This window comes from Colletotrichum acutatum, assembly GCF_030867785.1.
Source record: "Colletotrichum acutatum strain CBS 112980 chromosome Unknown BDZ83scaffold_27, whole genome shotgun sequence".
Lineage (NCBI taxonomy): Eukaryota > Fungi > Ascomycota > Sordariomycetes > Glomerellales > Glomerellaceae > Colletotrichum > Colletotrichum acutatum.
The window spans coordinates 202,488-229,618 of NW_026849021.1; the positions used below are offsets into that span (position 1 = coordinate 202,488).

The 27,131-nt window shown below is 51.6% G+C and overlaps 10 protein-coding genes and 1 non-coding gene across 11 annotated transcripts; 8 read left to right on the forward strand and 3 right to left on the reverse strand.

Moving 5' to 3' along the window:
• The first annotated feature begins 20 nt into the window (after nucleotides 1-20).
• BDZ83DRAFT_667229 (putative short-chain dehydrogenase) lies at nucleotides 21-1,542 on the forward strand. Its single transcript, XM_060511099.1, has 5 exons — nucleotides 21-324; nucleotides 415-530; nucleotides 579-1,054; nucleotides 1,113-1,249; nucleotides 1,346-1,542. Exons 1-5 carry the CDS (start codon nucleotides 229-231, stop codon nucleotides 1,412-1,414), a joined length of 894 nt encoding a protein of 297 aa, XP_060367115.1. The 5' UTR covers nucleotides 21-228; the 3' UTR covers nucleotides 1,415-1,542.
• On the reverse strand, nucleotides 1,351-2,645 carry BDZ83DRAFT_227075 (uncharacterized protein). The gene has a single exon (XM_060501775.1). The coding sequence runs from the start codon at nucleotides 2,485-2,487 to the stop codon at nucleotides 1,501-1,503; it is 987 nt and encodes a 328-aa protein (XP_060367116.1). The 5' UTR covers nucleotides 2,488-2,645; the 3' UTR covers nucleotides 1,351-1,500.
• A 512-nt stretch (nucleotides 2,646-3,157) lies between these two features.
• Nucleotides 3,158-5,508, reverse strand: BDZ83DRAFT_227079 (amino acid permease). Its single transcript, XM_060501776.1, has 7 exons — nucleotides 5,160-5,508; nucleotides 5,093-5,106; nucleotides 4,604-5,036; nucleotides 4,513-4,543; nucleotides 3,624-4,445; nucleotides 3,421-3,570; nucleotides 3,158-3,365 (listed from the first exon to the last, which is right to left on the reverse strand). The coding sequence occupies exons 1-7, from the start codon at nucleotides 5,389-5,391 to the stop codon at nucleotides 3,326-3,328; spliced, it is 1,722 nt and encodes a 573-aa protein (XP_060367117.1). The 5' UTR covers nucleotides 5,392-5,508; the 3' UTR covers nucleotides 3,158-3,325.
• Nucleotides 5,509-8,528: 3,020 nt separating this feature from the next.
• BDZ83DRAFT_t100 lies at nucleotides 8,529-8,612 on the forward strand. The gene has a single exon. It is a non-coding gene; the product is annotated as a tRNA-Gln (tRNA).
• A 114-nt stretch (nucleotides 8,613-8,726) lies between these two features.
• On the reverse strand, nucleotides 8,727-9,715 carry BDZ83DRAFT_718035 (carbonyl reductase; the record flags this gene model as incomplete). Its single annotated transcript, XM_060512015.1, has 3 exons — nucleotides 8,727-9,232; nucleotides 9,294-9,593; nucleotides 9,655-9,715. 3 exons carry the CDS (start codon nucleotides 9,713-9,715, stop codon nucleotides 8,727-8,729), a joined length of 867 nt encoding a protein of 288 aa, XP_060367118.1.
• A 527-nt stretch (nucleotides 9,716-10,242) lies between these two features.
• Nucleotides 10,243-11,253, forward strand: BDZ83DRAFT_227125 (uncharacterized protein). Its single transcript, XM_060501777.1, has 3 exons — nucleotides 10,243-10,923; nucleotides 11,086-11,129; nucleotides 11,199-11,253. Exon 1 carries the CDS (start codon nucleotides 10,408-10,410, stop codon nucleotides 10,921-10,923), a length of 516 nt encoding a protein of 171 aa, XP_060367119.1. The 5' UTR covers nucleotides 10,243-10,407; the 3' UTR covers nucleotides 11,086-11,129; nucleotides 11,199-11,253.
• On the forward strand, nucleotides 10,769-12,357 carry BDZ83DRAFT_227130 (uncharacterized protein). Its single transcript, XM_060501778.1, has 3 exons — nucleotides 10,769-11,129; nucleotides 11,199-11,430; nucleotides 11,486-12,357. The coding sequence occupies exons 1-3, from the start codon at nucleotides 11,008-11,010 to the stop codon at nucleotides 12,176-12,178; spliced, it is 1,047 nt and encodes a 348-aa protein (XP_060367120.1). The 5' UTR covers nucleotides 10,769-11,007; the 3' UTR covers nucleotides 12,179-12,357.
• A 479-nt stretch (nucleotides 12,358-12,836) lies between these two features.
• Nucleotides 12,837-15,118, forward strand: BDZ83DRAFT_729113 (amidase). Its single transcript, XM_060512813.1, has 3 exons — nucleotides 12,837-13,272; nucleotides 13,368-13,865; nucleotides 13,921-15,118. Exons 1-3 carry the CDS (start codon nucleotides 12,971-12,973, stop codon nucleotides 14,885-14,887), a joined length of 1,767 nt encoding a protein of 588 aa, XP_060367121.1. The 5' UTR covers nucleotides 12,837-12,970; the 3' UTR covers nucleotides 14,888-15,118.
• Nucleotides 15,119-17,489: 2,371 nt separating this feature from the next.
• Nucleotides 17,490-19,468, forward strand: BDZ83DRAFT_772374 (GMC oxidoreductase; the record flags this gene model as incomplete). Its single annotated transcript, XM_060515383.1, has 4 exons — nucleotides 17,490-17,768; nucleotides 17,838-18,423; nucleotides 18,681-19,360; nucleotides 19,439-19,468. 4 exons carry the CDS (start codon nucleotides 17,490-17,492, stop codon nucleotides 19,466-19,468), a joined length of 1,575 nt encoding a protein of 524 aa, XP_060367122.1.
• Nucleotides 19,469-20,731: 1,263 nt separating this feature from the next.
• On the forward strand, nucleotides 20,732-23,760 carry BDZ83DRAFT_573160 (uncharacterized protein; the record flags this gene model as incomplete). The annotated part of the gene is made up of 2 exons (XM_060504593.1): nucleotides 20,732-21,266; nucleotides 21,335-23,760. 2 exons carry the CDS (start codon nucleotides 20,732-20,734, stop codon nucleotides 23,758-23,760), a joined length of 2,961 nt encoding a protein of 986 aa, XP_060367123.1.
• Nucleotides 23,761-25,021: 1,261 nt separating this feature from the next.
• On the forward strand, nucleotides 25,022-27,081 carry BDZ83DRAFT_573226 (HCO3 transporter family-domain-containing protein; the record flags this gene model as incomplete). The annotated part of the gene is made up of 6 exons (XM_060504600.1): nucleotides 25,022-25,218; nucleotides 25,297-25,652; nucleotides 25,710-25,885; nucleotides 25,941-26,144; nucleotides 26,206-26,589; nucleotides 26,653-27,081. 6 exons carry the CDS (start codon nucleotides 25,022-25,024, stop codon nucleotides 27,079-27,081), a joined length of 1,746 nt encoding a protein of 581 aa, XP_060367124.1.
• Between the last annotated feature and the right edge of the window lie 50 nt (nucleotides 27,082-27,131).

Sequence of the window (27,131 nt, forward strand, 5' to 3'; positions counted from 1 at the left end):
ATGTCGGGATGTAAGTGACAAGACGGTCGGATCTCCCGACGGCAGTTGGCATGTCATGGTATTACCCCGCCCTCGTCTGATAACGGAAGAGGTGGCATGTCGGCCGGACCGACGATCATCAACACAAACCGATAAGCGATCCGCCGTTCATTGAGGCGAGGTTGGAAATTGAACAGCATTAGGGAAACCTCAGAAGTCGATCGAAAACTTCGTTCGAGGATTCTAGTGATGGCTTCACTCGACATTACGCAACTCTTTTCGGTCAAGGGCTATGTGGCGGTGGTGACGGGGGGCAGTAGTGGGCTAGGCCTCATGATAGCAAAGGTATGTGGCCCGACATCTCACTATATCAGTTTAAGGCCGAGAGACAATGAGCCTTTGTAACGACGGAAATTCTCATTTAAAAATTACCAGGGACTCGTAACGAATGGTGCCAAGGTGTACGTGGCTGCTTTACCAACTGACCCCATCGATGAAGCGGTCAAAGAGCTCAACGAGTTGGGCAAGTCTTCTGGAGGAAATGCGACAGGGTATTACACAGAATCGAGCTCATGAGAACGCATCTCTGACATTTGCAGTGTGCCTTGCGACTTGTCATCGCATGATGATATTATGAAGCTCGTAAAATATGTTCAAGAACGCGAACATAGCCTTGACTTGTTAGTGTCAAACGCTGGTATTCGACGCGATCCACTATATCTGTGCAACCTCGAGACTGATGACATCCTCGAATTGCAAGCTTCGATGCAATCTTCGAGGCCATCTGACTGGAAAGATACCTTTTCTATCAATGTCGCAGCGCACTATTACCTGGCTGTCGCGTTCCTTCCCTTACTGCATTCTGCAGCTTGCCATGGCGGTGACGACGGCCCCGGTAGTCGTCAAGGACGCGGCGCCGTGATAATCACGAGCTCATGTGCCAGTATGCACAATGTTACGAATGTTGATCTGACGAGCTACGCGGCAAGTAAAGCTGCTACGGATCACCTAGTGAAGCTTCTGGCCGCCAAGTTCAGAAATTTCTATATCCGAGTCGTGGGGCTGAATCCTGGATGTGAGTAACACCAAAGCCATTGGTTGACTAGGTTACTGATCATATCAAATTCCCCTAGTCTTCCCAAGTCGTATGAATCCTGTTGGAGAAGAAGGCAATGTATTTAGTGCCTTGTTCGACAAGGTTCCTGCCAAAAGAGCTGGCCGAGAAGAAGACATCGCCGGTGCGGTGATCTATCTTGCTAGCCGAGCCGGGGTAAGTCTCAAGTCTTCTCGTTCCGACATTCATGATCCAGGCTTTGACCCTAGTTGCGATCTTTGAGTTGATTAGTAAACTGACCTGTGAAATAAGTCGTACGTTGACGGCATAAACTTATGCATTGACGGCGGCCGCATCCTCGTGGCGAATGGGCAGGAATGAAGGCGCAATCATGATGGGTGCATGGTCAATCGTATGATAGATAGGATTAAATTATTCGGTCGTTCATTACTATATACATGTATACTTCACAGAATTGCGCCCCCATCAAACGCAGCCTTAGCAGAAGCATTGACCGTTGCAGCCCTCGCCTCATACGTCTGTCTCTGCTCTTTAGGTAGGGTTTCCCACCTCCTCAACACTTCCTGCCATTCAAATTCTTGCTCATCGCGAAATTTGCCCAGCCCTGTGATAATCCCCGGCCGCGCGGGCACGCCAGCAAGCCTCTCTCCACGACTCATAAGCCCTGATAAGCGACTCGATGAATGCTGCCCCTGTTCTGGCAAGGGAAGCACAGAAGGTGCCGGTCTTTCGGCTAGAGTTGTCTCATGCTGGGCCCAGGCCTCTCGGCGCAGAGTCTCTGACCGGGCACGGTAAACTGCCCTTTGTTCTTCAGGTACTGCGGACCACCCGGGCTCAACATCGTACCCTAAGATACCCGCTTCGGCAGCGAACATGGTGACTGGGGTGCACAGCGTAGATGTAGCTGGCCATGGCCCGGATCCAAAGCGATCAGCGGGTATGGGAAGAGTTCTCGCGGGCCATGGCGACGGGGAGCTGATAGTAGAGAACACAGATGGAACCTCTGAAGATGCTCGGAGAGTAGCGAGGTATTCGCTATTCCGAGCGGCCACCTCTTCGTCCGTAAGGCTGCCAAGCCGATGCTGCTCATGGAGAGCTGCCATGGCATTGATGATGTCACCAGGCTGTTGAGTCAGCCCTGATTGACTCTGCGGCGCGTAGAGTGCCGGTCCTGGCACGGGAGAGGCTCGCACCGAACCATGGCTAGGAGCCGCCGTTGTCATCCGTCGCGTTGTTGGGAAGTGGCCCACTTGACGCATCAAGGCAGCATGAAAGACGGCGAACTCCAGTCCCAATCTGCCGAACAGCAGCTCTGCGGCCTGCGCGACCCCAGGCTGGCCCAAAACTTGCGATATGGCCACCTTGAAAAAGTTCGCATCGTCTCTGGCGTGGAAGTGGCGCGCCAGCAATGAAACCTCGTCGTCGTTTAGCATTGTGCTGAACTGGCCGCAATCTAGCGCAATCTAGCGCAATCTTTCCCTTGGCATAAAGTTCCTTGGGCGCGCTGAGCTGCCCACCCGTGGCGCGTTGGATGTTGGCACGCGCCACATCTGGCGACGGCCAGAGGAGTGCCTGGTGCATCTCATCTATCGAGAGGGAGTCGGGACGAGCGAGTGCCTTGCCCACGACGTCGCCGCGGCTGAGGAGAAGCTGCCGCTCGTCGGCTGTGAGGCGCTCTTGTTGGTTCTGAGCTTTAGTGTAGAGAGCCTTGGGATACCCTCGTGGGCTGATTGCGCCTCTCGTTGAGAGATGGAGCGGTCAATAGTCCCGAGTAAAGCTGCGTCGGCGCGCGTCATGGCCTCAGCGCCTTCCTCCGTGTCAAGATCTCCATTGACATCGGGCCAGTCCTCCTCCCTGGTTCCAAAACTTCCAAAGTTAGAATCAAGGTTTTGTGCCCCCGTCATCTCGGATGGGAGTATTAACTGTTATCTTTGAGTGGTAAAATTACCTCAAGCAGGGACGCAGAGATAGAATCCCGTCATCCAACAACGACTTACTTACACATGCCCGGGCAATTGTCCAATTTAAGCAAAAAAATCCGCTCTGACGCAACTCTTTTCGTCCCATTGCAGGCAGCAGTGATTATGCAATGTCTTGAATGAAGATATAGATGGAATGAGAATGCTACACATCGACATAAAACCGGTTTTGAGAGATGTAGTCTAATAACATTTTATTTGAATAATCCTCAGTCGTTTTTCTGCCCACGGGATATCTATTTCTTTTATCCTAAACACCGATGATACAACGGACGGACATGTCAACACGACTCTATCCAAAAAGCTTGTCTAGAACTTTCTCAAAGACGTTCCTGGTTGTGCCCGTTAGAACCACTTGTTGATTATCGGATAAAATTGTCAACTTACTTGGCAGGAGTAGGCACGAACGTCCTCTCATACTCGTCAATTTCATCCTTGTTGCGGTACAGGTCGACCTCTTCAGGTTTGAAGATCTTGGTCTTCTTGAGGAACTTCCAGCCCAGGTACAGCACTGGGAAAATACCAACCATCGTGTACCTGGCGTTTGTCAGTATGCCATTCAGGCCAGCTTGAGACGGTGAATGGCTTACGAGAAGAGGAAGTCAGGGATGCTCCAGTATCCATCCAAAGGCAGGAAAACGGTGTAACCTCCAACGAACGTCATGATAAAGGTACCGATGAGACCATACCAGGCAGCGTACGGCTGGAACCAAGCCTTGTAGGGAAGGGTATCGCGACTGATGCCTTGGGCCTTGAGCGCACGATAGAACCCAAGATACGCCGTACACATGCAAGAGAAGTTGATAAGCTGCGAGGCGGTGACTAAGCTCACAAACCAATTCAGCACAACAGCGGTGTTTGCACTGAGTTGCAGGAAGCTGAGCAGGCCGATGAGCAAGACGGCGATGACGCAGTAGACCGGAACACCCTTCTTTGTGCACTTCTTGAAAAACGCGGGCGCCTTGCCCTCAAGCGCAAGTCCGTACAGCGACCGTGAGGCGCAGTAGACGTACGAGTTGCCAGCAGAGAAGGCAGCCGTGAGGACCATGGCATTGACGATGTGTGGCAAGCCGCTGATCTTCAGACGATTCATGGCGACGACGTAAGGGGAGGCCGAGGCACCGGGTTCGCCGTCCTTGAAGGCGCGGGTGAGCTCTTCATCATTGTAGGGGACAAGGATGCCGACGCAAAGTGAGCCGAGGACGAAGAAGGCGGTCAGGCGGTAGAAGACGGCGTTGAAAGCGCGGGGCATGACTTTACGCGGGTTCTCGGCCTCGCCGGCGGCCATGGCGACGTAGTCGGGTCCTGCAATGGTGAAGGAGGCTTGGATCAGGCATTGCAGGAAGCCGAGGAAGCGTCCGAGGGAGCCGCTGTAGTAGAGTTCTGTGAATGCGCCTGGCTCATACCAGTATCTAGATGGATCCATTCGGTCAGATAAGAGGACGTGGCTGATGAGAGAAGGAAGAGACAATTGCCTACCGGAAGCCGAATCTGTCTCCAAGCGGGTTTCCTATAGCCATGTTAGTGTCTGATCTGTATACAGAGCGACAATGTACGTGAAGTAGCATACCTCCCAGCATGACGATGAACGTAAAGATGATGAGTCCCACGATGAGCAAGAACTTGCCAAGTGCAGCCCAGAACTCGGTCTCGCCGTACCACTGCACTGCCATGACATTGATAATACCATACAAGACGAGAATGATGGCAATGATGCCTCCAGCCGGTACCACGTCGCTCCAAAAGTGGATGATGAGGTTGCAGGCGACAACCTCAAAGGGGACGAGAGCGGCTTCAAAGACGAAAAAGTTCCAGCCGGCAGCGAAACCAAAGGCCTCATCGACGTAGCGACCGGCGAAGCGGATAAAGGGACTCGAAATTGGGAGGTAGGTGACCATCTCGGCCATGCTTAGAGTCACAGCCAGGATGAAGGTGCACCAGATAGTGAAGGCGAGAAACAAGCTAGCGGGGCCGCCGTTGAGCAGGCCTCTTCCGATTTGGACCTAGGATCGTGTGAGTAGCCGAAAGTAATATGTGATTTCCCATCGACGCAACGTACGTAAAGAGCGGTTCCTGCATGCAGTGTGAGCTGGGTTCACCTCTGAATGTTACATCTAAAGACATACCAATTGTTCCGCCAATGCCAATCAGTTGAATGTGGCGCGATTTGAGCTTGCGGTGAGTATGGTCTCCCTTGTCGCCAGAATCGAGGGAAGAGCGAAACCCGCCGTCTAGAGGCTCGCCATATGGCTCACCGACGCCCTTCTCATCGGGGAAACGGCCGTGTTCGGAGTAGCCGCCTCCATAGTTCGGAAGGCCGTCGCGGTGTCCCGCTCGCTCGATGCCGGTGGATGACATGTTCGGTCGATCGGGGCGAGGGGAAAGATGTGGGGGATCAGGCCCGGTTTAGTGGGGGATCTCGGCGCGGCCTCGTTTCGAGTCGACTTTGAGTCGGGAGAGTGATCGGAGAAGAGGGAGACTCTGCGGTCCGAGTGTGCGCTCGTGACGAGTCAAGCGAAGTTGGTGATCTTGGAATTGATTTGTAGCCTTGGAGAAGTTACGATTATGTGAACCTCAAATTACCAAAGGGCTTTCAGAAGAAGACAGAAGAATTGGACTTTGAATTCCATGAGGGTTTCACACTGCACACAAGCACTGGCTGATGTCTCGGGGTCCAATGTGGTTTTTGCTCTTCGCGTTGGAACAAGTACGTTAGGAAAAGCCGCACGTAGGAGAAGAGGAAGAAGAGCGAGAAGGGACCGAGAGAGCTGTCGCGACCAACACTGCGACCGCAGATCCTTTTCAAGAATTCCCAAAGATCAGGGACCGCAGCAATTACACTGCAGCGTCGCAGCGGACAGAGAGACGGGAACAGTGGGGTGAGACTGAGGGGTGAAGGACTGCAAGAGGGAGGTCTGCAAGAGAGTGGATGTCTCTGTGCGAACCATGCCCAACGCGGGATGGGCCCGGAGAGGTATGAGGGAGTAGTGAGGAGGCGGCGACCGGGGGATGGGGGAAGATGGGAGCGCTCCAGCTTGTTTCTTCCGGGGATCGTTCCCTCTCTTTTCCTACCCTCGGAGTTCATGCCAGACAGGTTATTGTATCTCCATTCAAGAGTTTGTGGCTGGTGTAGTGATCGGTAGTAATGGCAATACTCTGCTCTTGCACTGTATTTCTAGCCATGTCACATATCTTTCGGTATGGCTTCCCTAATTAGACTCTGCGTGAAATGTTTCCAAGTCCCGGCAAGTTGTCGGTCCCTGAAAGAGAATCTGCAGCGCGGGCAAAGACTGGCCAGAGCTTGAGAGTCAACAAGGTTCACCCACAAACATTGTACGAGAGGGGTACCTGGAGGAACGTATCTATCTGTACATGATGCTTGGTGACGCGGTAGAGAAGATAGGGAGCCTTATCAAACCCCTTCAAGTAGGTAGTTAAGAGTCTTCAGATACGCCGCGTGTTGTGCGACGGTCACATTGTCCGCGCCGTTGGTTGGTGCTATGATCTCCCACGCTGCTATCAAGCGTGGTCGCCTAAACATTTACAGGCGGGAGAAGCAGAATGAGAGATTCGCTGACGGAGTGCCCACCATGTTGGGTCAGGTGCAGGTGTCTGGTCCTCTGCAGGATGCACATCGCTGCCAGTGACATACCGATAGCTCTCGGTCGATCTGGACCAGGGCTTTCTTGAATGCCATTGACTGCTGACAGCAGTTCGAGACCATTCGTCGGCGCGTCCCAGCAGCTTGGCATCGGTGTGTCCGGTCCATGTTCCACCCCACGCGGCCCAGCAATGTGGCTTGCTTTGTGAAGGGAAGGGTAGTGAGGTAGTGCGACCTTTCGACGGGAAGAACGAGGCATTTTCATACCAAGTGAAGATGAGACTTTCGCTCGACGATTGGCTGCCCATTGCGTGCTTCGTGTGGGTGAAGGCGCCGTTCCAGCTGCCGTTCGCCGCATGGGTAGCAGGTCCGGTTTATTTGAACCACATACCTGGTCCTGGGCTCTGGTGAAATATGATTGAGCAATGTTGCGATGGACCCCTTGGGCCAAGGCAGAGCGAAGCTTTTGGGGATTGGCGACAAGCAATGAGGCTGCCCGGGGACAAGAACTGCTTCATCGCGGGATGGCTAGGCGCATTGGCGACTTGGCTTTTGGGGGCAAAGAAGCTTCATTTGCTGCTCACATCACGTCAAGCACCCCGCGGAAGATGGAAATGCCTGCTCTGTGATTGCGCAGGTGGCTGGCCAAGCTGTCTGCGCCTCTAGCAGCACCCAGGAAGAATCACATTCCCATTCCCCGATTGCGTTACCGTAAGTTTTTGATTGTGCCTCTTGGCATCTTGGCAGAAACATGAAGCCAATTGCTTCGCCAACTGCTATGCCAATTTGCCGTCGAGAGCCGGTCAGGATCCCTTGGCAGGCTAGAGTTCTACGTCACGCTATCAAGCAATGATAACTCGTCAACTGCTCTAGAGCGTCTCTCATTGGGCAGGCGAAAGATGGATGAGCCCATTGTTCACAGCGTCGACGGCATACCTACACAGTAGTGTCTCCATGTCCGCGCCGCCTTCAAAGTCTTGGCCTCCTTGAAGGTAACGTATCCACGAATTTGAGGTGGTCAAAGTGAGACTGATGGTATCATTGGTCCAAGTCCGAATGCTGAAATGGAAGCAAGCTACTGGTGACCCCGTGGGATTGAGTTTGGCGAGAAATTGGATTGAGGGCTTGTTGACTCGGGCTGTCTTCCTGTTCCTTCTGGGCCTCGGCCGGGTCGCGCTCACAACATCCACTCAGAACCTCGGAACAGAATCACAATTCGGTACCGTTCGTCAACATTCAACGGCTCGTTCAGTCATTGAGGTTCTATGGTACATGAATACTCCAGAAGCAGGTGTGGGCACATAGCGTCGCCTGGCGCAGGAACGCGCGCCGCGCCGCGAACCTTCAGGTTTTTGGCGGCGCCCCAGTGCCTAGATCTGCTGCATTCATTGCCCTTAAACCTAGTTGGAACTCCTCGCTAGAAGCTGCAGTTCCTCGGGGTAATTCCTCCTAGTTCCACCACCGGGACCCTCTCGAAATTTCGACATCCATTCTCACATGCTCTTAAGCCTTTTGATACAGAGTGAACACGGAGTACACGCTTCTGATTGTGCTTTTGCTTCCTTCTTGATACATGAACCTGTGGTCTTGTGCAGCGATACGGCATCCAGAGTTCTTAGACAGTTGACTATAACTAGCGCAACAACCCCGCTTGCCAGTGATTTTCTCAGGTGTTCGCAACTCCAGCAATCACCATCAGCAAACATTGAAACGGCAATGCCTAATGCACCAGACCTACAGTAAATCGGGTGATTATCCAAGTTTTCAAGACTCGACGAGCAATGTGTGTCTGGGGCAGCCTTGCGACGCGAAAGAAGGTTTCCAGCGCGATTGGCTCTTTGCTCTATAGCACGACTCTCGACCGCGGTCTTCAGGAATAAGCACCAATCACAATGGTCTATTAGTCTAGTTGGTTAGGACGTCGGATTCTGATTCTCAGAACCTTCCGTAGGCCCAGGTTCGAATCCTGGATGGACCTCATTTCCTTTTGCGTCGACGACAAAGTCTCGACAGGTTTCGATTTTGCCATTGCCAACTAGTCCTGTGTCCTCCTCGTCATATTGTCTAGTTTGAACATGTTCCGACAATATGTTCACCACCTGGCGACCTTCTCATCTGACCAGTACTCTCCCGTCTTGCGACCGATATCCGCAATCGCTAGTTGCACAGGTGTTTGCGCACCCTCATCGGGCGTCTTCGTGCCGCCGCCTCGCGTCATATCCGTGACAACGTACCCGGGATGGCACGAGTTGACGAGCAACTTGCTTCCCTTGTCCTGCAACTCCTTGGCGATGGCCTTGGTCATGCCAATCTCGCCAGCTTTAGAGACCGCGTACGCGGCGCTGGGCCAACCTTGCTTCTCGTGCGTGCCCTTCTCGACCGCGGCAGTGAAGTCCTCCATCAGGTTGGTGACGTCCGACACCGACTGCGCGTCAAGGAAGCGCTGCTTGATTTCTGGCGAGTACTTGTTTAGGGACCCTGATACCGATGCGACGTTGACGATGCGTCCATCTGGCTTCATGACCGGGATCCAGGCGCGCGTCGCTTCGAGTGTACCGTAGTAGTTGCATGCTAGGGTGTTCTTCACCACGTTCGAGTCTTGTGCGCGGAAAGTCAGCCTTTATGTTGAACCGACGCAGCACTCAAATTTCGCGCTTACCAAACCCTTGCATGGCAATACCAGCGTTGTTGATGATGAAGTCAACGCCATCGGGATGTTCCTTCTTCAGAAATGATGCGAGATTCGAGATGCTGGATGAATCTGAGATGTCAAGCTGGTGGTACTTGATGTCCGCCGCGCCACCATGGGTAGATAGGGCCTTGGCCTGCTTGAGATCCGCGTCGCCTTGAATCTTGCTGAGTGCTTGCTCACCGCGAGACTTGTCGCGCGCAGTTAGATAGATGAGCAGCGAGCCATTATTTAGGTGGGAGTTGGGGTATTGCAGCGCAAGTTGTCGGACTGGTGAGAGAGGAAGAAGTCAGTTGAAATGACGCGATTCTGAGGTGGGATGAGGTCCTACCAACTGCATATCCGATGCCCTTGTTGGCACCGGTAACCACACCAACTCGTGAGTATGTCATGGCGTTTCTCGTAAGGGAGACCTTTTGAACACAAATTTGGAAGATTCAAGGTCAAAAGAAGGGAAATGGGTCAGACAAGCTGATCATACTGGCACGAAGTGTTTACTGATCCATGACATCACTCAAGTCGGCATTCGACCGTACATTAGTCATCGCGTAGCGCACTGAAGTTCTGTCTTCTTCTAGGTTTCAGCCGGCGACACCACAGTCACCTACAGCATGTACAGACCCGCTGGGCCCGAATCCGAGGCCGAATACCTCGGCCGGGACACGGAGAAGTGGAGTGACGCCGGTTCCGCACCGTCCAACAACTGCGGGTGGGTGCGAGTACGATGTGCATCGCACCGCGGACGACCGCCATCTCGACCCCCCTTTCCACTTCACCGCCGACTCGATGAAGTACCTTGCGTCGAGTTATTGCGTCCAGGTTGGTGCCGCACCGTCGAGACGGAGGTTTTCGCCAGTCAAGACACCGAAATATGCACTCGGATGCGCAGGCTATTTCCGAGAGTAGCTATGATGTGCTTGATGCAGCATGAAAGGGTGCTTCGCGTGCAGCTTGCACTATCAAAGGAACACGCGATTGGCATGTTGGAGCACAGCATGCAGCGAGATAGAGAGCCCATCGTTCCGCCCAAGGGTGCAAGCCTCACTTTCCCTGCTGCCGTCGGCCTCCTGCAGCATGGGATGCTATGCAGAAGGCCATGTGCGGGGTTTGCTGTTCGAGCCTACATTCACCCCGGAGCGATTCGCTCGCGTGGATATTAGAGCGCTTTTGCTCTTGCGTTTTCTTCATTGCTTGGGGAGATTGTGACTTGCGTGTCCATCTTTTCATCCAAAACATCGTTTATATCTTTTTCACTCCTAACATTCGCAGCTTACTTGAGATGGCCGAAGTACTTGGGATAGTAGCTAGCGTCGCAGCGCTTATACAACTAGCTAAATATGGCGAAAAGTTCGCAAAGGTCTTGATCAGGTACTCCAAACAGAGTAGTTCTCCAGGAAAAGAAGTTGAGAGATGTGCCTTTCAAGCACAGGACTTCTCAGATTGCATCGATATGACTCAGTTCGCTCTCGAACGACATTTCGACAAGTACACGGAGTCTTCTCTTCTTCAATATCTTTTATCCCAAGGGATACTCCAGGGAATACTAAATCGGTCGAAATTAATCAAATGGCAGCTTGAAATGGCAACCAAAAATATCTGATCACTTCTAGGGAGCGGAAACGCCATTCTCAACTTTTTCAAGTGGTGGTATCAGAAGGACGGCATCCTAGATTTATTTCCAGAAATGGTTTCTGTGAAAATCAGCCTCCAGCTACTCGTGTCGGCAACTCAACTCGAGGTTCTCGACATGGAATGCAGCGGTTCACTCCTCGACAGTGAAAAGCTCAATTCGAATGAAAAACAAATGTACGTTTCCACAAAGATAGAGGCTTCTCATGGAGTCACCGGCTTTGTTCTGGACTCACTCTGGACTAGCAAGCGCCTGAAAAAGGTCATTAGAGGTAATTTGAGAACGCTGAAAACACTGGAAGCCCAAAGTAGAAGAGCAGGCCAATCAACGGTCCCCTTCGCATATCGGACACAGCCCACCAGCTCTCTCTACGAGCTTTTAGTCCCCTTAGGAAGAAGTATGGCGGAAACTGGTTGTGTCCCGAAGCCCAAGTCCGTCTCAGCAACGTCGTCAGAGTCATCTACTAGGACCAAGGAGGTAATCTTTCACGTCCAAAATAACCCCAACTTAAAGACTAATGCCATAGCTACAGCCCTATAAATCGTCATTAGCGGGAATATCCGTGCCATCAGATTCTTCAGCTCCTTCGCGTGGAGCAGAGTTCCAAAAGGATGCATCTTCTTACGATCACGAGGCCCTGTACAAAGAAGAACGCCGCTCACAGTATGAGAGACTTTCACGCAACCGGTCATCGTCGGCTAAGACTACGCCGCCATCGCCACCAGGCCCACCAGCTACTGTACGCAGTGTCAATCATGGAAGCGGTGCGAGTTCGAACATGCGGGAAGCTAGATCCGTTCTCGCATTGCAACTTCAACGCCAGCAGTCTGAAACGCTGCCTAAGAGAGTATTCGAAGTGAACACTGCGAATTTCGATAAGTTGCTTGCTCGCTCTCAGGTATTAGAGAATGGCCAACTCTCTGGCAAAACCGTGACTGGCAGGGTTAATACCACTCTTGAAGTCAGCATAATCTCGATCACCGAAGCCGGAAGACTTGATCTGAACGTGATCTCGTGCGAACAAGACAAGGAAACAGAATTTAAATTCGACCAAGGGAAAAATCAGCCATGTATCGGCATGGTGACTTTCACCATCTATCACAGCCGCATCGCTTCTTCTCAATCGCCGACCACAAGTCATAAAGTCTACGTGGTAGAGCACTGCCGCCCAGAGCTAATATTTGGCAAAAACTTCTTTGATAGAGATGGAAACTCGAAGCAATAGGGAGGGACATGCGACACCCACACAAATACCTTTGAGAAAGGTTTCTCTGTCTCTGTATTTTCATCGTTCCATGTAATAACAAGTAATTGGTTTTCAGATGTATTGGCCTTAAGATTGGCAGCCCTAGTAGCTAACTATTTCACTATTCGGTATGAGTATCAGACAATCGGGACAAGGGTTGAAGCCAGACCTTACATGCAGGTACGGGCGGAACTGGTTACTTTGATTAAGAATGAATCATGAACATGGCTTGATTTCCATTCGCATCGAATGCGACTACTAAATTCTTCGTTGAGGTAGATTGCAATACAAGACTTCAATTAGTCACTGCCCTATTACTAAGTCGTAGAACCCAGAGCTACCAAACCGATATGAGTAAGTGCAATTGTGTACTGCTGTTTCTGTTGCTCACCAGGTCGTCCCGGAAACCCAGTTCAATCCCCGCAAGACTAGTCGCACCCAGGCTTGCTTTTGCGCACTGCAACTCTCCTATCATCTCCTATCAGTATCTCAGCCCCCAAGAAGATGCAGCCAACCAGTGACAGAACCTGCGCCCCGCCGCAATCTGGCAACCCGGATCGGCATCTCGGGGCGGGGCGGAGTTGCACACAGCACGTCAGCTTATCAGCTGAGATGCTAGGCTTTCAAGGATGGAGACGGGGCACATCGGCTACCTGGTGTGGCTATGCGTGCCTGCGCTCTTTTCCATGTCTTCAGCTGGCCTTCAGACTGTCCAGTTCCTGACCAGTATTCTGCATCTCGTTTGAGGAAGCGCAGTAACCAGTGACCAAGATGTATAAGACGCAGTTCTGGGTTGCCATTGTGGCGGGTATTGAAACCTCCCTGGCCAGCTGCAAGTTAAGCACCTCGCAAAGCTGGCATGGAAACTCATCAACTACGGTACCTCCGGTGTTCCCGCTGCTTGGAGATGTGGGGTCGGCAGACTTGTTCCCGATGCCACTCTGTGGAAATTTCAAGTTGGAAGAGGCGACGATTGACGAGATGCAAGCAGCATTGGCTGCTGGGACACTCACCTCTCAGCAGCTAGTCGGATGTTATATCCAACGAACCTACCAGACGCAGGAGTATATTCAGTAAGTAAACTACTTTAGCTTACACGTTGGAGTTGCATCTGCGAAGAAGATGGTTTACCATGATATGAGTGGATGTACACTAATGCGCAACACAGCTCCATTCTACAAATCAATCCAGATGTCTTCCAGCTAGCCGCGAAGATGGACTTGGAACGCAAAGCTGGAAAGATACGAGGGCCACTACATGGTATCCCATTCACCGTCAAGGACAATATCGCCTCCAAGGACAACATGGAGACGACAGCGGGCAGTTTTGCGCTCTTGGGCAGCATCGTCCCCCGCGACGCTCACGTAGTCAAGCGTCTCCGCGAAGCCGGCGCCATCTTGTTTGGTAAGGCCGCTCTGAGTGAGTGGGCCGATATGCGCAGCAACAACTACTCTGAGGGTTTCTCGGCTCGAGGCGGCCAGTGCCGAAGCCCGTACAACTTCACGCTTAATCCGGGCGGTAGTAGCACGGGAAGTGCTGTTGGCGTGGCAGCGAATGCCATTGCTTTCTCGCTGGGCACTGAGACAGATGGCAGTGTCATTAACCCCGCCGAGAGAAACGCCATTGTGGGATTCAAGCCCACAGTTGGTCTAACTTCCAGGGCTGGGTATGGCCGCGTCTCCCGGACCTGTCGTTTGGAAGTTTTGCTAATTCGGAGATAGGGTCATACCTGAAAGCGAGCATCAAGATTCTGTCGGAACCTTCGGACGCACAGTCAGAGACGCTGTGTACGCCTTCGATGCAATCTATGGCATTGATGAGCGAGACAACTACACACTGGCCCAGGAAGGCAAGACGCCTGAAGGGGGCTATACTCAGTTCCTGTCTACAAAGGAGATCCTGAAAGGCGCCACCTTCGGACTTCCCTGGCATAGTTTCTGGGCTCTTGCAGACGATGAACAGAGGGAGTCTCTGGAGCAATTACTCAGGCTCATTGCCTCAGCTGGGGCAACGATCATCAACAACACTGAAATCACTGACTATGAGACCATTGTTAGCCCGGATGGTTGGGACTGGGACTATGGCACCACAAGAGGCTACCCGAATGAGTCCGAGTACACGGTGGTTAAAGTTGATTTTTACAACAACATCAACACGTATCTTTCTGAGCTAGAAAACACCAACATTAAGACTTTCGAAGACATCATTGCGTTCAACTTCGACAATGATGGAACCGAGGGCGGTCATCCTTGGCCACTTGGGACAGCCGCGTTTTACTCGGGCCAAGACGGTTTTCTGGCGTCTCTGGAATCCAAGGGGATTAAAGATGATACTTATCTCCAAGCTGTCGAGTTCTCCCAGCAATCAACGCGAATTGGTATCAACAATGCCCTCACCACTTCCAATGGGACAAAGTTGGCTGGACTCCTAGTCCCTCCTGACGTCGGCCAGACGTATCAAATTGCTGCACAGGCCGGATATCCCATGATAACCCTCCCAGCCGGCGTCCGCTCTAGCACTGGAATGGGTTTCGGCCTCGCCGTTATGCAAACTGCCTACGGGGAAGCAGAGTTGGTCAAGTGGGGAAGTGCGATTGAGGATTTGCAGTTGACGACGGAGGGAAATCCGTACAAGCGGACTTTGCCTAATTGGTATGAGTACCTCACACGAAATGTCCCAGTCTTCTGATGTATAAGGACGTTTATGAGTCCAAGTTCTCAAGCACTATATTTACTTAGAAACTTGGAGATAAGTCGTTTCCCGTTTGTCTTCTGTCTGAATGCAGGGCGATTCACGCCTGACTGAGGTTGGCCGAGCAAGGGTGAAGACAACCTCTATTGAAAAAGCTGAGATGTGACAAGGAATTAGTGTATGAATTGGGCGGTCTATGTAGCTAACGAAATCAAAGTTGTCGCGTTGAAATTCTGTATTGATTCAAGTTGTTCTTGGCCACACAAAATCATCGGAGCCGGGTCGGTTCTGGACATTCAAAATGTAGCGATGGCGACGAAGCTTTACCTTACGCCACGATTCATCGTAAAAGTGTGACCATGAACAATACCGCATTTCGAGATTCTTCCCCTCGGATGAGGAAATTACCTTTTCCTAGTTCTAGGATGTGGGGATAACTTGCCGTGTGGGATGAGATCATGCGCTGACATCCTCCGTTGCCGACTAAGAAGTTGCATCAGATTTATGATGGAGCCCATATTAGCTTGTATCACGAGTATGCTCTGCAAAGAGGGTCTTGAATTCGCCATCAATCCAAACATAAAATACTTCAAGATGCCAGGCCATCCCAGACCGGCTCCGGAGTCCGCATGTTCCGCGACTCGAGGTACATCATAAGCCCGAGTCGTTCATCCCAGGTCGCCGGCTTGGCGACCCACGGTTTTTAGTGAAAGACAACAGTGCAGCGTTTAACTTTACTCGTGGACAACAAAGAAGAAAGAGCGCGAAGAAATTGGTGTAACGTATGTAAGAGCTCATCCTCACCCAGGCCAATCAGGCCTTGTTACTTGAATCAGCTTCTCATCATACTAGAATTGATGTGTATGCTTCGGCGTCAGCTTGAACCTGGCGCGCGGCGAGCCAATGGCTTGAAAGAGGTACACCGTTTTGACGGAAAGTGAAATGTTGAATATGTGTTTCCATGCTCAATGAGAAATTATTCATTACAGCAGTGAGCCAAAAATAAACGCCCCCCTTTCACCAACGATTTGAGCGGTCAACACCCATGTAGTTCAGACTCAGCATTCGTCAGTATTCGTACATGGGTATAAGTTGTGACCTGGACCAAATACCCAGTGTCCTAGGATCTCGGACTTTGTGTAGACAGCACCGCCTGCCACATCCAGAACTCTATCGTCTGATCCTTGGGATGGTATATTAGCCGAAGTGCAATCCTTGCCAAGTGTGTGGCCGTATTCCGACGATCATCTTGGCTTAAGCAACTCAAATTTCATGTAAAGCGCACATCGAGCTCGCTACCGGCTATGTGGATAGCCAAGAACCAAGTCTATGTGGCTCTATGCTACCTACCTGTTCTGGTCACAAGGTCGCGCGTGCCAAGCATGTCAGCAACGGCCATAGCGGACGTAAGGCTGTGTTGTAAGGAATCGCACTCTGTTCTTGTTGACGAAAGTTTGGGTTCTCGCCGAAGATTAACCTCTTTCGCGTGAGGTAATTCTCGGAGAAATAGGCCGGGGCAGAAGTTCTGATGACTAAAAACTCAAATTTATTGACAAGGCTCCGCCGCCAAGACGCATCCGACAACGAAGAAGGATCTGATAAGCTGGGCCGGCGGGACTCCCGCGCGCTTGAGAGATTTCTCGACACCAGCGGGGCGGCTACAAGGTAGTGAACAGAGGAATTTGGCTCGGTCAGGTGTTTGCGAGTGGAGAGCGTAACGCAAACGGAGTTGATGAAGCAGAAAAAGGAAGTTGGCGAGAAAAGAGGTCACTCGGAAGTCGGGAGAATTCCACTTGTTCCTTGTCGTTTAGGTTATAATTTACCTTAAACAGCCTTGTCATGTGGTGATCAGCAGCTGCAGAAAAGAGGCGCGGAACATGGCTTTAACATTCCCCGAAGGTCAAATCAGGCTAAGATCCCGTTAGTGCTTGCAGTGCCGTCGCACATAAGTTGTACAGAGCCAACAGTATATGGCTCGCTAATGGATCATGGCCTCCGCAACTCCGTCAACTCGATTCTGTATCCTGTTCTGTTAGTTGTCCAAAAGCACCGCCGCACGACTTGGCAGCTTGGCGACTGATCCATCTGGCGGGCCCATCTCCGAGCTTCCCCCTGCATATGTTGACCTTCCGAATCAGAATTTTGATATGATACACATTTGTGGGATATGCTGTAAGCATAGTAACGGCTTCGAAATGCTTCCGGTCGAGCGCCAAGTGCTTTGCCATGGAGACAATGGGAGTTGTGTATAAGTAAAACGATTCATCGTGTCTCATCGCTGGAGTTTGGATGGATCTCTCAGCAGCTTTCACTCTCTTGTACATAATCTGCTGGTTTGCAGAGACGCTCATTGTTCACCATGCCGTTCTTTCACCAATCTAAGCCTCAGTGGCTGACGATTGCATCCGCGGTTCTTCTCGGAGCAAGTTGTGTCGCTGACGCCTACGTGATTCCCCGCCAAATCAACTCATCTCAGTTACTGAACAGCTACGATTATGTCATTGTGGGCGGCGGAACTGCAGGTTTGACTGTCGCAGACCGTCTGACGGAGGACCCTGAGACCAAAGTCTTGGTTCTTGAAGCTGCAGACTGGGGCAACATGCCCGAGAACCTCAAGGTTTCCTTCCTCACTCGGACTTCAGCCTTTACCGACCTTCTTTGGCCCGGACTCCAATCCGTACCCCAGCCCGGCCTGAACGGCAGAACCGGTAATGTCTTCATTGCCAAACAGGTCGGAGGTGGTGCGTCGGTGAATGCCATGATGAACATGCGCGGCTCGGCCGAAGATTACGATCGCTGGGCTAGCCTTTTCGGATCCGAGGCCCAGCAGGGAACTGCCAACTGGAGCTGGGATGGCATCTTGCCGTTCTTCAAGAAGGTACTTAAAACGGGAATCTAAAGCAATAACTTATTCATCGCGGCGCTAAACTGACCATCACTCAAACAGGGCCTTCACTTCACTGAGCCACCTCCTGAGCTGACCGATAACTTCGACAGTGTCAAGTATGACGCCTCCTACTGGGGAGACTCATCGGAGATCTACGCAGGATGGCCCCGATTCTACTACCCCGGTGTCAAGCCCCTAGTTGAAGCTTTCAAAGAGATCGACGGGGTGGAGTTCCCGGCTGACAGTGGTGCCGGCAAGCCCGGTGTCTTCTGGTTCCCCACGCTCATGGATCCCCGTACCGTCACCCGCTCCTACGCTGGCACCGGTCACTATCTCAACGTCAATGCCACTCGCCCAAACTACCACCTTTTGCTCAACACTCAGGCCCGCAAGTTGATTCTTGATGACAAGCTCTGTGCTACAGGTGTTGAGTTCCCATTGGGAAACAACAGCTTCGTCACTGTCACTGCAAAGAAGGAGGTCCTCCTCGCTGCTGGCGCCATCCACACTCCCCAACTCCTGCAGCTTAGCGGCATTGGACCCAAGAGCCTTCTAGAAGCTGGGGGCATTGATGTTCTTGTCGACCTCCCCGGCGTCGGCCAGAACTTCCAAGACCACAGCAGTCTCTCTACAATGAACATTACTCGTAAGTGATGAGACAGTCTATGGGCGCGATGCAATAGACTTTCAGTCAACGAGGAAAACCTAACCCGCGTATAGTCTCCAAGCTCACTGAGATCCACCCTAACCCGACTGACCTGGTTGAGGGAAATGCCTTCAAGACTTGGGCCGACGAAGTATGGGCAGCCAACAAGACGGGTCAGTGAATCTCTAGATCAGAGCTATCCCATTCATATCTGCTACACATTGACTGACTCATTGCAATCCGCACATATGGAACAGGCCCCTATTCTATTGCACTGACTAACTTGGCCGGCTGGCTCCCTTTCACCGCCGTGTCCGACCGGGCTGAGGAGCTCGCTACCAAGTTGGAGCAACAGGACTTCGCTAGTCTCCTGCCGACGGATGCCGCGTCCACAGTTGTCGCCGGCTTCGAAGCGCAGATGAAGATCCTGGCCGCACAAATGCGCTCCAAGGACACGGCATTCACTCGCATGCAGCTCATCGCAAACCAGGGATCTCAGGGCCCCGTCGCGATGCAGTCCTTCAGCCGTGGCACCATCAACATCAATACGAGCGACCCGTGGAATACTGAGCCCGTGATTGACTACCGCGCCCTATCTAACCCTATCGAAGCCGATTTCTTTGTCGAGTCGATCAAGTTCCTCCGCCGCTACAACTTCAACACCTCCCTGGCCACCGAGTTTGACCCGGTTGAGTATGCACCCGGTCCTGATGTCACCTCGGACGAGGATCTCAAGGCTTACATTGCCGGCGCCATGTCACCGACTGATTACCACCCCGTCGGTACCGCGTCTATGATGCCACTTAACCTGGGCGGTGTTGTCGACCAGACATTGCGGGTATACGGAGTGAAGAACCTGAGAGTCGTTGATGCCAGTGTCATGCCCATGGTTCCCAGCGCCAACACCTGTCAGCCTACTTATGCTCTTGCGGAGAAGGTGAGTCTGCAGCTATTACTTCTCTGGTTTTCTGGCCCCGTTGCTCCATTTCACTGACAAAACTTTCCCGATTAACAGGCAGCGGAAATCATCAAGCAGGGCGTCTGAGTTGGTTCAAATTCTTGATATGCTCAAATACATTCTTTTTTTCAGTTTTCATTACTTCCGCATGTACATGAAATGATTGTGAACCTTTACAACAGAGTGTCATAGTCTAGTACTACAATACCAAGGTGTGAAGTATGTGCGTTACTATTGTATCAATTGACGTACAAGTTGTCGAGGAGAACAGTAATTATCCCCGTAGCTGAGGCAGGAGAGCGTCCGACCTCAAGACAACCGTCTTCATAAGTGTTTCTCCACTCGTTCCAGATCTAACCTGTTAGTATAAGAATATAACAGGGACGGGCTCTGATCAGCCCACCATTCGCCGCTTCCATAGCATCATACAGAATTGGGTAATGTGTGTACCTTACGTCAAGTCGATTAACAGATTGTTAAGTTACCCGCAGAGGATGAGTTGTCTTTACACGGGTTAAACTTCGGCGCAAATAAGAACAATAGGATGTGCTGGGGATAACTTTCAGCAATATCAATCGAGAAAAGCGATTCACTGAGGCTACATGTATAATCACGCACCTGTTGCTATCACAATCTGATCGTTCATCATGATGTTGTTAGGTTGAGACGCGCCGTGAGACCGTGCGGAAACCAGCCAATCGAAATCACCGTGGATCGCATGAAAAGCCTATGTGTCAATCCATACGGGACTCTGCATACTTCCCCTACCAAAGGCAGTGGATACTACGAAGTAAACTGATGTCAGCCGATAATCAACGCTATGCTCAAGCTGTACCCTAACCAAGATTAGATACCATCCAGTAAGCCCATCATCTTTAGGCAGCAAAAGTTCGTGGAACAAGCATTGGCGTTGTGGGTTCGACCGCGCCACGACGCCGTTTATCTCGCCCGATGCTGCGGGCCGCCAATGCGTGGATTTCCGACCGTCCAAGACACAATGACGGGTTGGTTTCACTCAGTTCCCATGGAACAAGGCGCGGCACTCGTATGTGGAGCGTCAGCAATTGGTCTGCAGCTTCGCCTCGTCCGAGTTTCCCTAGCTAGGTAATACTAAGTACTATTGCGTGGGTTCGTCCCTTGTGAGCTGTGCGCAGTGAACCAGGAGGATCACGCTAAAATCTGATGGGAAAATGAAGCATTGCTCCGTGTTTTGCTACCGTGTCTGCCTGCCAAGAGAAAACGGAAGCTCCTTCAAAAATGAAATAGCTGCAAGTCCGCAACGATTGCGACTTTTGTGATATGGGGATGAGTTCTCGAAGGAACAGTCGAGCCAAGATTTCTATTGTCAACATGAGCCGCAAGACTTTCAACCTCGACGCCTCGGATTTACCACAGGACCCATACTATCCCCAGACAGACCCTACAGGCCCTAGTTTCCTTGATACAGAAGGTTGTCTATGTGCTTTACAGGTGACACCTGCCGGCGGAGCCCCGGAACCAGCTTGGCAATGCATCGGGGACCAAAGCAAGGGAAGCATCTACACAGTCAGGACCGGCAGATGGTTCAACACACTCAATGGGGTCGGTAATGCCAATGGACCCATAAATGATGCTTCAAATCCGCCGGATATCGAGAAGCCCCAACGGTGGCTCTCTGGAGCATTGCGAGACTCGCCGGGCAACGACGGGCTGAGTGTCTACGACAGCGCTTGCACCGGCAAGAATCACACCAGATTCTCGACCTCGTTTTACGAAGCAACGGCACAGATCAATGCAGGCCAGCAGCCATATAGTGCTGCGCCGTGTTACAGACAAGGGGCAGTCCCGATAGAGATTCAGACAGTGGAGAGTTGGCAGGCCAATGGGTGCAGCCCGGGTTTTCTATGTGAGTATGAGTCTCAAAAAACTTGCAAGCGTGCATCTAAAGGATATGGTTTGTTGACTTCACCCCAGGTGAGAATAATACTGTCAACTCGATACCTCAGTACTGTCCACCGCTGGACGCATGTCAAATGGCGAGGTTGGCATCATTCACTTGCAATTTTGGCGGCAAGAACGCTGGCATGGGTCCTTTTGAGCCTGTTGTTTGTCAAGCTGGAAACTATTGCCCGGAAGAGGATAACGGCAATTTTTCTATCGTCTGTCCAGCTGGCTCATACTGCCAGCCTGGAGCCGCAACCCCAACACCATGCTCGGTTGGCAGCCGCTGCCCCCAAGGTTCTTCCTATGAGCTGTTCCTCGTCCCTCTCGTTATCTTGATCATTGTAGACGTTCTGATGATCGCCGGCATGATTATCTATCGATTCCGTAAGCGCCTTCGCGATCATCATTCAAACAAGAACCGGAGGCCAACCTTGAAGCGGGGCATGAGCAGCATGAAAGCTCAGATCACAGGTTACAGGGCACTTTCGGAAGACACAGACCGCGAGATGCTCGCGATGAGCGCTACCTACATCCCAAACCGGACCGACTCGTATGGAGGAGGGTTTCAAGCCGCCCTTGACCTCGGTTCCGAATACTCGGTCAATGTACGGCCCACGAGCGAGATGCTCAACCCTCAACTGATGGCCTTTGTCTCCTCAATGAGGCGTGCGACTGATGCAAACAACTTTGGTCTGTCCTTCAGCTACTCTGACCTCAGTTTCCACCCTAAGAAGAGCTCCAAGATGATTCTTCGAAACGTCACGGGATCCATCGATCGGGGAACTTTGACGGCTGTCATGGGCGGATCCGGTGCTGGCAAGTCGACGTTTGTCAACGTTCTCATGGGTAAGACCAAGAACACAGGAGGCACAGTGGCTGTGAACAGTAGTCCAGACAAGTTGAAGCGGTACAAGAAGGTGATTGGGTACGTGCCTCAAGACGACATCGTGCTGCCGGAGCTCACGGTCTACGAAAACATTGTCCATAGCGCAAAAATCCGTCTGCCTCAGACTTGGTCAACGGCTGACATTGAATCTCATGTCGATTCTGTCATTGACTGCTTGGAACTCTCGCACGTACGCAGCTCCCTGGTAGGCTCAGTCGCTGTACCTATCATTAGTGGTGGGCAGCGCAAACGTGTCAGTATTGGCATGGAGCTGGCATCTGCCCCGATGGCTATCTTCTTGGATGAACCGACGAGTGGTCTTGACGCAACCGCAGCTTCATCTTTGATGCGGACTTTGAAGGCAGTTGCGCGGCTGGGAATCACCGTCATCGTCATCATCCACCAACCACGAACGGAAATCTTTGAGAATTTCGATAATCTCATTCTCCTCGGTAATGGTCAGACTATCTACGAAGGACCCCAAGGTGAAGTGCAGGACTATTTTGAGGGGCTCGGCTTTGGGTTCCCAAAACACAGCAATCACGGCGACGTGGTCACGGATATCATCACCGGAAACGGCCGCGATTACAAGCAAATGGGGGAGATCTCCAAAGATTCGCTCATTGCGTATTGGTCAGATCACCGCAAGGCTCTCGCGCATAAGGAAGGTCACACTTCCTCGATCATGAATAACAATGGCATATATGCCGCCATCAAGCATCGCGGTGCGCCGCTGTACAGACAGGCATGGCTCTGCCTCCGTCGGGCCATGCTCCAGCAATACCGCACCAAAGCAGCCTTTTGGGCCGAGATGGGTCTCGCAGCGCTCGCTGGATTTCTCCTAGGCCTGGCCGAGCATTCGAAGAAGGGTATCCTGTTCACGGGCACTTTCAAAGAGCCGTACTCGATCTTGTCAACTGCTGTGGACTTCAAGTCTGCCCCTGAACTTGCTCTATTGGTATCCATCGCCGTGGGTCTAGTTTCCGGTGCACCTGGTGTCAAGACTTTCTCGGAGGAACTGCTTGTGCATCGGAGAGAAGCCGAAGCGGGCCACAACAGGCTAGCATACTTCCTTGCCAAAGTCGTCTCGGTCCTTCCTAGTATGCTCTTTGGCTGTCTTCATTTCACGACATTCTTGTTCATCCTCACAGTGCCGGTTATCAATTGGGGGCTCGCTTTTCTCACCAACTTCTTCTACTTTTACTGCATTTACGGGCTGGCCAGTATCGTCAGTATGCTTGTTAGGCGAGAAGATGCCCCCTTGTTTGCGACCATGATTAGTCTTATCGTTGCAATCTTGTCTGGGGCTGCCCCTCCACTAGCCAAAGTCAAGGAGTGGCACTTGGAGTGGCTTTGGCGCGCTTCACCTGGTGTCTGGCTGGCAGAGATCTACTTTGGCCAGCTTGTCTCGCCTTTTGGCTATTTGTATGATGTCGACTCTGCTGCAGCGGCGACTGGCTTCCATTTGAATTGGTTATGGCGCAACATGGGAGTTTTGGTTGGAATTGGCACTATCTATAGAGTGGTTGCATTCCTTGCGATGATTTTCGGGCAAAGCCGGCGTAGATAAATTGCCCGGTACATATAGACCTATTCAATGCATGAGCACGGCGGTGGAGGGGAGGATCTTGTTTAGCACTATCCAACACGTTTACCCCGACGTATGTTTGCATACATACATCATGGATAGAGGACCAAGCTCTTTGATACGACAGTTAAGATCATCATGACCTGGACACGCGAAGTGATTCCTGTTGCTGCACCAAAGATGATGCCTGCAGCATGTGCGAACGACAGCATGCAAAAGCACTGCGGTATTTCTGCTTGTGCGAATCTTCAGTGTCGGAAGTATCTTCGGACAAGCTCAAGGGGAATTCTGATGACGAGTTGCGAAGGAGGCTACCCAGCCTAGGAAGAGCTGAAAGTTCGAGGAGAGTCATGGTGATCCGAAGCGAATCACTGTGATCTCTCAATCAAGAGCGGCTCTGTCACGCGGAGAGAAACAGTGTGGGAGGTGAGCGAGTCCACAGAACGAGGGGCCATCGGGAACAAGGGACGAGCGCGACTCGCCTGCAATTGTCTGCCTGGGCAGAATTTTCGTCGAGAATCTCCGCACTAACCTTGCTAGGCTGATGCCGGATGGAACATTGGCTGTCAAAACCCCGGTGAAGGCCGGTTCATTGGATGGGTATGTGCGGGAATCCAGGCGAGGCCGCGACAACCATATCAACTATCATGACGCTGTTCCCAAACTTAGGCAAGAAGGGATTCGCTCAAAATGTACAACTCCTTGTTGGCAGTGTGCAGACAGATATCTATAGAGGCGATGGTATAAGACTGACAAGATGCTGTTGCGGGTACTCGCCTCTTCGGCTTCTTCAGCTCCCGCTGGTGAAATAGAACCTTGCCAAGGAGCGATTTAACATGCCACTCGCAGTTAGAGGATGTCTAACAGGTACATGGTGGCAGCAGGCTTTCAGTGTTTTATCCCGGCGCTGTCTACGTGACGTATTGGAGCGAGACCGGCCGGCCAAGAGCCAACCTTCCGAATCCTCTCTAAATCCACAACTCCCTTCATCGAAACAAATGGCCCCAAGTAATCAGCGGGGACCAAGGGGTTATTTGTTCCCCATTTTCCAGAGAATGCTCATATAATATGACCACATCTGGTCCCGCTTGGTCCGAAATCTAGCGCAGCATTCAAATGTTTCTGTTTCCATCTCATTGCCATTCCTTTACGCATCTACCCCTTTCTCTGAATCAACATCCTTTGTTTTCATACCCACCTCAAGATTATGTCAGGCGATCCAGAGTCTAGCACTTCTAGCGAGATGCGGTTACAGAGGGAGAAGACAGACACGTCGTACACCTACGATGGCCAAAAAGGCCGGAGGCGATGGAGAATCTTCAGTCCAGGCCGTGGTATCTACCACGACATCAGAAGACGCGTTCCATACTACTGGAGCGACATCGTTGACGCGTGGACGTATCGTACAGTAGCCAGTACTATTCGCATGTACTTCGTCAAGTCAGTAGGCACACTGATGAATATTACAGTTCAAATATTTGCCAAAATATATGCTGACAACCAAATGAATGCCTTTAGTCTCCTCCCTGCGATAGCCTACACCCTCGACATGTACCGACGAACAGGACAGTTCTTTGGTATCAACGAAGCCCTTTTCTCGTCGGCGCTCGCTGCCGTTGTCTTCAGCATCTTCAGCGCCCAGCCCCTGACGATCGTTGGCGTCACCGGTCTGATCTCGCTCTTCAACTTTACAATCTACGACATCATCAAGATCTACGACGTCTCCATCTACCCCCAGTTCATGGCTTGGACGGGAATCTGGGCAGCAACTTTCCACTGGCTCGTCGCCGTGTTCAACGCGTGTGACTACATGCGATACGTTACCGACTTTTCTAGCGAGTCATTTGGGTTATACGTTGGCATCATCTACATCAGTCCGTGGGCTCGACTCGACCAAATAGTTATAGAACATACTGCTGACGAAGGTACAGTCAAGGGTGTGGAAGAACTGGTCAACGAGTTCGATGCTGAAGGCAGCGCTGCGGGCTACTTAGCTTGTATGATTGCGATTCTATACTTCGGCACCGTCTATACCCTAGAGACGATGGGCTCTAGTACTCTTTGGAAGTCTGGCTACCGAGGAATTCTCGCCGACTACGCCTACGTGGTGAGATTTCTACTTGCTGGCAGCAGATAAGAACAGATATTGACAGTTCTCGCAGTTCGCCACTATCTTCTGGGTTGGTTTCTCGCACATCCCGGGAACTCTCAACGGAACGCATATCATGAGGGTTCCTGTCGTCGACGCCTTCAAGCCGACGCAGCCTAGGAACTGGGTAATCGACTTTTGGAACCTTGATGCAAAATGGGTTTTGGTCGCTATGCCTTTTGGATTTCTAGTCATGCTGCTTTTTTACTACGATCATGTAAGTGTTTTACCCTTAAGATACATGTACATTCGGGAAGAGTGGCTAAATCTTCTCTTAGAATGTTAGTAGTATTACTGCTCAAGCACGCCAATATCCCTTGAAGAAACCAGGAGGTTTCCACTGGGACTTCTTTTTGCTCGGCTGCACGACGTTCATCGCAGGCATCTTGGGACTGCCGATGCCCAACGGTCTCGTCCCTCAGGCCCCAGTCCATACCGATTCCTTGACAGTCTACGAAACGAAGCTTAGAATCATACCAACTTCCGAAGGAGAGGATACAGAAATCAGACGGCCTGTGGTCGTTGCTACACACGTAGTCGAGCAGAGGATTTCTCACTTGTTGATGGGCCTCGCTCTGATAGGCACCATGACGGGTCCCCTTCTGGTGTGGATCCATACCATGCCGGCTGCTGTCTTTGCTGGCGTCTTCTTTGTGGTTGGTGTAAGTTATCGATTCGGTCCCTTGGTATGAATGAATCGATGACTGATAAACACAATGTTCCAGTGGGGCTCAATCGAATCGAATAGCATCCTCCAGAAATTCCTCTTTCTTCAGGCGGAAGAACGCTTCATAGAACGAGATGAACTACTTCTCCAAGTTCGCCGCCGAAAGGTCTGGTTGTACATAGCCATACAATTCCTAGCTGTTGTAGCTTGCGTTGCCATCTCCCATACTCTCGGTGCCATCGGATTTTCAGTCCTGATCATCTTGCTCATCCCAATGAGAGTCTTGCTTCTACCGAGATGGTTTTCTCGAAAGGAGTTACAGATACTGGACGACTTCACAGCTACGAACAAGATGGTGCTGGCAAGTTTGGGAGGTAAGCCCGGGCTACCTGAAGGTTCTCGCGAAGAAGAATGGGGACTTGAGAGGAGAGCCAGCGAAGGGAAGCATGGAGTTGCCAGACAAAGGGCTGGAAGTCTGCATCGATAAACTACAGAGATAGGGCATGGGAAGTCTCGAGCCGAACAGCCCTCGACGTG